The 8201-nt window shown below is 41.5% G+C and overlaps 2 protein-coding genes across 3 annotated transcripts; both read left to right on the top strand.

Moving 5' to 3' along the window:
- The first annotated feature begins 212 nt into the window (after positions 1–212).
- Positions 213–4830, top strand: LOC145454681 (parafibromin-like). 2 transcript variants are annotated; one of them, XM_080332665.1, is made up of 3 exons: positions 213–556; positions 619–1744; positions 1809–4830. In XM_080332665.1, the coding sequence occupies exon 3, from the start codon at positions 1914–1916 to the stop codon at positions 3576–3578; it is 1665 nt and encodes a 554-aa protein (XP_080188791.1). In that variant the 5' UTR covers positions 213–556; positions 619–1744; positions 1809–1913; the 3' UTR covers positions 3579–4830. The 2 variants fall into 2 exon arrangements, with proteins under 2 accessions (XP_080188791.1, XP_080188790.1); XM_080332664.1 differs by having other exon boundaries at positions 619–4830.
- LOC145454680 (nicastrin-like) lies at positions 3604–7405 on the top strand. Its single transcript, XM_080332663.1, has one exon. The coding sequence runs from the start codon at positions 4815–4817 to the stop codon at positions 6978–6980; it is 2166 nt and encodes a 721-aa protein (XP_080188789.1). The 5' UTR covers positions 3604–4814; the 3' UTR covers positions 6981–7405.
- The last annotated feature ends 796 nt before the right edge of the window (positions 7406–8201 follow it).

Here is an 8201-nt window from a genome sequence, read left to right as displayed (position 1 = left end):
TTGCTTATCGTGTGTCTTGAGTTGATCAAAATAATATTCCCGCTAATCGACTGATGAAATAGTGAACACTGCGCGCAGACGGAAATTGAAGCTCGCGAGTCATCAGTCCGGGAGCCCGCAACCGGTGTGCTCACTTCTCGGTGATTCCGATAAAATCTTCGTTCTGCTCCAGCAACCTTATTTGTAAAATCCTCAGTAAGGCTGGCTCGAGTCTTATTGCTGCTGGAGTTGGGCATTGAATTGAGGAACTCCTTGGTCTTCGTCCATGGACATTGGACATCACAGTTACATTAACGGAATTTTCAGGTTGTCCGCCTTTTATATATGGTTTTGCTATTGCGTGAAGAATTTGGTAGGCAGTTTCTTGCTAGTTGAACTGCAGTTTTCTGTGAATCAGGATTGACAATCTTTCTTGGATTGGAATCGGTGTCCTGTCTGTGCTCACACTGTTTTATTTTTTATTTATTTTTTAATAAATTACTTCAACTTGTAAAATCATCGCTGCTCACCTGATATATTAGGCAAAATGTACCGAGACTCGTGTAGGGAAGCATCTGTAAGTTTCAGTTTACAGTCCGTGAATCAATCAAGTTCTTGATGATTGATCTCGTATTTCAGGCCAGGCAATGATACCTTGATACGGTATATATATGCCAGTAAGTGGGAGGTTGTACAGTACTTGTAATTTCATCGATGGTATTTTAAATGCACAGGGACGGCTGGCTCGTATACGTTATCCTCTCTATGATCTCTTTGTACAGTGTGCATTGTACATTGCATGCCACAACATGCAGTAAGTGTAGGCCATAGCTGGTGTCTGATTAAAGCACTACTCCAAGCCGTTTTATCACCCTGCTATAGTGCTATCTTTTCATAATATCGTGATCTTGTGGTGTGTTGATTTTATGAATATTTTGATGAAATGATTATGACGAATGAAGATGATTGATTGATGATTAAATCCGAGTCCGTGGCATGTCAAACAGCCATTCACATAGATTTTGTTCACTAAATGTCACATTCATGTAGCGTGGGCAGAATTTCTGACTAGAAATAAGGTTGTATTGCCGCCAGACGCCAGAAATGCTATATACTAACCTTGGTATAGGTATGCTGTGCTGCCCTTATTCCCCTTTGGAATCTCGGCTCATTTTTTGAAATAAATTCTGCGTGATGAGAGCTTTTCTGCATAGAATAATTAAGAAATTAAACAGAAAGTTAGCTGCGTGATGTTGCCACCAATTCCACTCTGGCCCTTATTAATAACAATTGTTGATTGTGTTTATCTCAATTTACTTATCTTCCTAGAATTTTGTAGAATCATTGTTTGTTAGCGCCAATTTTGAAGTTGAGTGGTCTATTAGCTTGAATATCTCTCGCAAGATGGTGGAAAACCATTGATGAACGCATAGCGCGCAATACAAAATATATGAATATATGATCATGAACAATTTTAGATGCATCTATCACGAACCACGCTTCATCCATGGCTTTCTTTTGTATTGAATCGTGTTTCATAGAATCTTGTAGCGTACAGCGACTGGTTGTCTGTACCACCTTTATACAATGTCCTGCTTTTGAAAATGTAATATGCTTGTAATATCTAAAATGTATTTATTTCAATATGTGATGCTTCTGTCGTGAGATGCTAATACAACTACGATTTGAAAGCGCTGCTGGCTGAAACACAGTGCACTGCACTGCACACCTGTCTGACCTGGGCATGGAGAAGTTCAAACAAGCAGTGACCCAGTGTTAGCAGTATCTCATTACAGCACTATACTCGAAATACTATGATCTTTTCACAGGTCTTTGTCTCGTTATGTCTTCATGAGTCAAATTGCCATGAATCCAACTAATCTTGATTGCATTTCATAGAACAACGTTAGGACGCTTTGACTAATACAGGGAACATGGCTGATGCATTGAGTCTGTTACGGGAATACAGCATAGCAAAGAAGAAAATCGACGAACAGGATGGACATATTATCTTCGGTGATTTTTCTTACCCAAAAAATATCAAAACCAATTACATCATCTGGGGAACTGGCAAAGACGGAACTGCGAAAGAATACTATACCCTCGATTCAATATTGTTTTTGCTGAAAAACATCAAATTATCTCATCCTCTGTATGTACGTCATGCAGCTGCAGAGGACATCCCTGTCGTCAGGCGTCCAGACAGGAAAGACTTGCTGGGTTACTTGAGTGGAGAAATCTCCGCTTCGAGTAACATAGACAAGAGTGCGCCACTTGAAATCACCATGCAAAGACCGACCAAAGTAAAAAGATCGGCGCCGAGCGCATCCACCAATGACGAAGCCGCGAATAATTCCGAGCCGGGGGCCAAACGAGCAAGAACAGAAGGTACTACGAAGTTACTGAGAGGCCGACGTCTTGTGGACAGGCTTGAAGGTAAAGGTGGTGAGAGAGGTGTCACTACGGAGCAGATAAAATCTCTATCGGAAGCAATATCCGTTGAGAAGATAGCCTCCATAAAAGCAAAAATCAATGCGAGAAAAAGAAAGACCATAAGAAAAGTAGACGAAGGCGATGATGAATTCGGTATAGCTCCACAGGAGGACGGTAATCTCATGGACAGCGCCATCAGCTTTGATTTGACCGCCGAGATTGTGTCTCGAGAACGGAAACTGAGAACTCGCACGTCTGTGCTGCAAAGTGCGGCGAAAGATTTCAGCAAAAACATTTTCGCGATCTTATCGTCGATTAAGGCACGTGAAGAGGGACGGTCCGGGGGCTCTGAAAAAGACCCTGGCGGTAACAGCCAAGGCTCTTTGCAGCAGCCTGCTTCTAAACAGAACCCGGCTTCCGCTCGAAAACCGACGGCACCCGCCGCAGGATACAGCAGGTACGATCAGGAGAGATTCCGTGGCGGTAAGGAAGACACACTCGGATTTAGAATCGACACTATGGGTACTTATCACGACATGAGTCTGAGATCTGTGATGGAAGGGGCGACATCCAGAAAAAACGCCCCGTTGCAACCTCCTATTCCGCGGCCGCTTCCCAAAGCGCCCAGTACGGCTCCCCAAAAACCGGCCAAGCGAACGTCAAAAACTCCTATCATAATATTGCCGGCGGCTACCACATCGCTGATTACCTTGTACAACGCGAAAGACTTGTTGCAAGATTTGAAGTATGTCAGCATGGTGCAAAAAAGGGCGCAAGGCGCAAAACGTGATAACGAAATTTTGATCCAAAGACGTAAAGACGATCTGGTCACTGTGCCCTATCGAGTTATCGATAACGTCTCAAAACTACAAGGCCTTGACGATTGGGAGCGCGTCGTGGCGGTGTTTGTGCAAGGGCCGGCGTGGCAATTCAAAGGCTGGCCTTGGCTTTTGCAGGACGGCTCGCCGGTCGATATATTTTCCAGGATACAGGCGTTCCATATTAAATTCGTGGAACAAAGAATGGAGCCGAACGTAGCGAAATGGAATGTACACGTTATCAACTTGAGCGAGACGAAGCGGCATATGGACAGGGCCGCGTTATTGAAGTTTTGGGAAGTCTTGGACAAGTATATGTCGAAGTATAAACCACATTTGAGGTTCTAAACGTGCAATCATAGGAATATGAAAATTCCTTTGGGTTATTGTGTAGCAACCGATGTCATAATCACGGTTATTCATGCTTGTGCAGTGCATGCAGTGCAGTGCGGAATCGTGGAACAGCCTATTTCCAATTCTGCCGTCTGGATTTGATGTGAAAGGCACTTGTCAGTGGTCATGTTTAGTCAACACATTTCTTTGGGCAGTATCTTTGGAAAAATTCATAATTATCCGAAAGTTGAGCCATAGTAATGGAGTGCGGTTTTGGATTGTATTTGTAGGTGTGGGTCGGAAACTTGAAGTGATCATTGATCAATTCCATTCATTGTCTTCGTCCAACCACCACTAATTTAAAAAATTAAATACCATAACCTCAGTATATTCATCCTTGAAATGTCAGATATTCGCATCTGATGTGCACAGAACTGACAATGTTCACATATCTATGTGCAATTATGCACAGTAGATTTATGCAAATATGGCTGGATGAAAAAACGATTTGCAAATTTTTCTTTGCTCTTATTAGAATAATTTTGCTGTTCAGTATATATTTGGGTTGTTTAAATGCCTATTTGTATAAACAATGTACATTTTTTACATGTGCGTCTTGAACAGACCAATCATTGAGCTACTATAGCTCACATTGTCACATGTCCGCTGTTGCTGATGCGTAAAAATGGACTCTTCCACAGACAAGCTGGGATAGAACCCATACCATTCATTTTTAGCCATGGGGATGTTGGGCATTGTCCAAGACATATCACCATGCATGTCATTGCAACTCGAAACTTATTTGTTTGTTTGATATTCATGGTGTCTCGACTACATCGGTCATTGTACACCAGGCCGATATTCTTCATTTTTGATTCCGTATTTACAACACTTAGGTAGTAATTCTGGAGTAGACCTCGGTCGGATTCGGACCCACAACCCGTTGGTGTTGTAGCTGTAGACCATACCACTACATTATCTCGCCCCTGACTCGAAACTCTAGACTGTGTTGACTATTACAGTGGATAGTCGTTAAGTTGTTGTTGATTGTATGATGAACTTGAATTTCATCACGATTATATTCGAGCCCAACAATTTTCACCAAACAGATAGCTCTATGACAGCTGTTCAGTTTCTTTGCTCAAGTCAATCATTACATGTTTTCTGTGTGCAAAGGTTTTTGATTCGACTCATTTTCTATCTATTTTTGTGATCTATTCTTTCAGTTAGAATCACGTTTGAACTGATTCAATGCTTTCCAAACAGATTATATACGAGCATTATAATGGACCGTTTTTAGTGGTAGATGTAACCTACTCCGAGCCAAAGTGGAAAAGGATGGAATTCTATTATTTCTGCATCATCGTTTTATTGACCAGTCACTCATTGGAAGTCGACTGTGCCACGAAGAACTCTGCAGTGTATGCTCTAGTTTATAAAGACATTGGCGCTTCCTCCTTTGACAAATGCATCAGAGTGTTGAACGGCACAAAGCAGATTGGATGCCAGTCGGAGATGAACGGGAATGTAGGCGTGTTACTTCTGCTCAATAGCTCATCAGACATTGACCAAGTCGCAAATGGGCGTCACGGCCCGTATATTATTCTCATAAATGCCGCTATCCTGAGTGGGAATTTTGTGAAAAACCTTCAAGATACAAGAAACGTGAATGGGATTTTGGTATTCGCAGATGACGGCTATGCTGGCCAATCAAACGGATTTTCTCCGGAACCTCAGTGCCCGCGGTATATTTATGGATTATATACAAGTACTTACGGCTCAAAATATGCAAAGTGCGAGAACAACCCATGGAATATACCCGGAAATGATTTGTCTTACATTGACATCGAATTCCCTGTATTTTATATGCAAAATTCTACTGCCACCAAAGAAATCTTGACGTGCTACAATGAAAACAATCGTGATGGGGATTATCCTTTCTGCGCAGCTCAAATGGATGCGCGTATGGATGCTGCCGTCAGCACGGAAACTTGTATGCGACGAAATGTTTTGCAGAATAATTTATCCCCCGCCAGTTACTGTCAGGCCATGGGCAAGAAAAATATTATAAGCATGTTGCAACAGCCGAACGTCGGTGACAACCGACCCATCATACTCGTTACGGCAGCTCTTGACAGTCGGTCTTTTTTGCTGTCGAGTGCCGTTCCTGGTGCTAATTCAGCAACAGGGTTCATTACTCTTCTGTCAGTCGCAAATGTTCTAGGCGAATTAAGTAAGGAGGCGAAAGAGAATATGTCACATAGGGTTGTGTTTGTACTTTTCGATGGCGAAGCGTTCGACAACAGTGCCAGCATCAGAATGGTGTATGATATGGACAACAATAGATGCCCATATAGTCCGAAATCTGGAACCGTGCAACCCGAGACCATTGATCTTTCGCAGGTTGAATTTGTGATTGAACTCGGACAGTTGGGCTACGTTCGTGATCGGGCATGGATACATTTTGACCCTGTTTCAAAAGATGGAAACACGTCAAGATTGGTTAATACCATAAAAGACCAATCTCTCGGATCTACTGTCTCTTTCGATGCCCCTTCTGCGGATATAGGCTTGCCGCCTTCATCCTTACATTCAATGCTGAAGAAGAGAAATGTGACGGGCGTTCTTATCACGGACTTTGACCAAAACTACACCAACAAATACTATCTAAGCGCGTACGACACCGTAGATAAATTGGGCATTCCACTTAATGTCAGTAGAACAGAGAAAGAAACAATTGTTGCCCTACATCAACTGGCTACAAAGATGAGTGAAATGTCCAATGTAATATCAAGGGCTGTCTATACACTTTCAACTGGAAAAAATATGTCGAATCCAAGTTCGGACCCATCAGCTATTGCTAACACACTGTACTGCTATTTAATTAATAGTTCTTGTTCATTTTTGAGGAAATTTGTCGATAGCGGTAACACTAATAATTTCAAATCCGATGGTAGGCCTCTAAATCGGTATGTCTCAGTGTACAGTGCAACACAGCTCACTGCATCAGAGTACTTTGCAAGAAATATGCTTCTGTGGTATACCGGTGATCAAGTTAATGTTACCGGCACATCAAACGGTTGTAAAGCGCCTTCGAATGATATGAGGTACTCGTATTTGGCTTTCGACAGGAACACTTCGAATATATGTGTTAGAGCGCCGATATATCTCGCTGATGGTAGGTCTCCTGCGGTACTAATCTCTAACTATGATTATGCTAACGGACCTTATCCTGCTTGGTCGGAGAGTATCTGGCCCAGAGATGCCTTCAAATTGAGCATTTTTGTGGTTCAAAACCCCGTGTCGCAAGGCATGGTTCTTTTGTGTGGTTTAGTAATTCTAATATTTTCAATTTTCTTTGTTGTGTTTGTAAGTAAGAATTCTGATATTTTATTCAGCATAGGCGATGGTTTATGACGTTTTTCTATTTCATTTTATTATTTTACGACGGCATGACTATTGTCTTTGGAAATTCCACAATTGTCACACCAAGTATCCATTATTTTGCTGTAATTGACATGTCCAGTGCCTGTGTCGAAGTAATTGTTGGTGTTACATATCGATGGGTCATTTCTGAATACCCACGGTTATTTTGTTCTTGGATTGTCAAAGTTTACAGATTTTTACAACCATTTCATGCCCCAAATTCAGTGTGATTGATGTATTTAATCATGTTTCAATTTTGAGAATCATATTTCGGAATTGATTGCCAACGTTCAAAATGATTGGTGAGTTCCCATTTTGATCCCAAATTTTCATGACGGTCTGCACAAGTGTTAATTTATCGACTATATTTGGTTGTATAATTATGTTATCTTTTTTCACATACAAAAGCGCCCATACTCGCTGATCTCTTGCATGTACTATGATATGAAGTATCTAGCTCCTGGCTTGATCAAATCAGTAGAACATGTTATACACGACAGGCAGGCAAACTGGATATTTGACATCAATGATTGCCATTCAACTCTGTATTCCGAGATTTTGATTTGTTATGATGAGTCTTCGGAGGATAGATCAGGAGGGGTGGTTGCAAATAGGACGTACCAAGGACGGCGACTGGGCGTAGGTGATAGGGCTGATTCATGGGGAAAGGCGTCTGCCAGCATGTAACAGACTTGAGATTAACAGACCACAATCTGACATTAATTTTGCCTACCGACCCATAGTGCTGTATTTTTTATGTTCATATTTTCTGTAGAAGGTGTCTGTTTGATTGTATGTCCATTCCTTCCTATATTTTTTTTATTGTATAGCTATCTTCTGATTTTTGACTTACAACGATGTCAATAAAACGAATGCATGAAAAATAGTGCATCATCCTCATTCTGATAGCAATTATAGAGAATGTGTATGGGTGAGAGTGGGCTCTGCAGAACATATATACATGAGATAGTATTGGCTTGTCTCAATTGATGAAGCAGCTACTGAGCGTGTGTGTTATCTGTACATGTACTGTACATTGTGTGTTGGTCTTGGCCCTTGGGCAGATGAAAATATAATCTGACGATTGATTGAGCTGTTAGGGCTGGTGCATGGAATGACTCTGATGGACAAGATTTCTGCGCAAAAAGATTATGATTTTGATAGTTCTTTATGCAAATATCTATGTATCATGGATATGATAACATATCCTGA

Source organism: Botryllus schlosseri, chromosome 13 (genome assembly GCF_051294905.1).
Source record: "Botryllus schlosseri isolate E-star chromosome 13, Bs_hap1, whole genome shotgun sequence".
Classification (NCBI taxonomy): Eukaryota; Metazoa; Chordata; class Ascidiacea; order Stolidobranchia; family Styelidae; genus Botryllus; species Botryllus schlosseri.
Note: the sequence above shows the minus strand (reverse complement) of the source record. Positions and strands in the feature narration are given on the sequence as shown.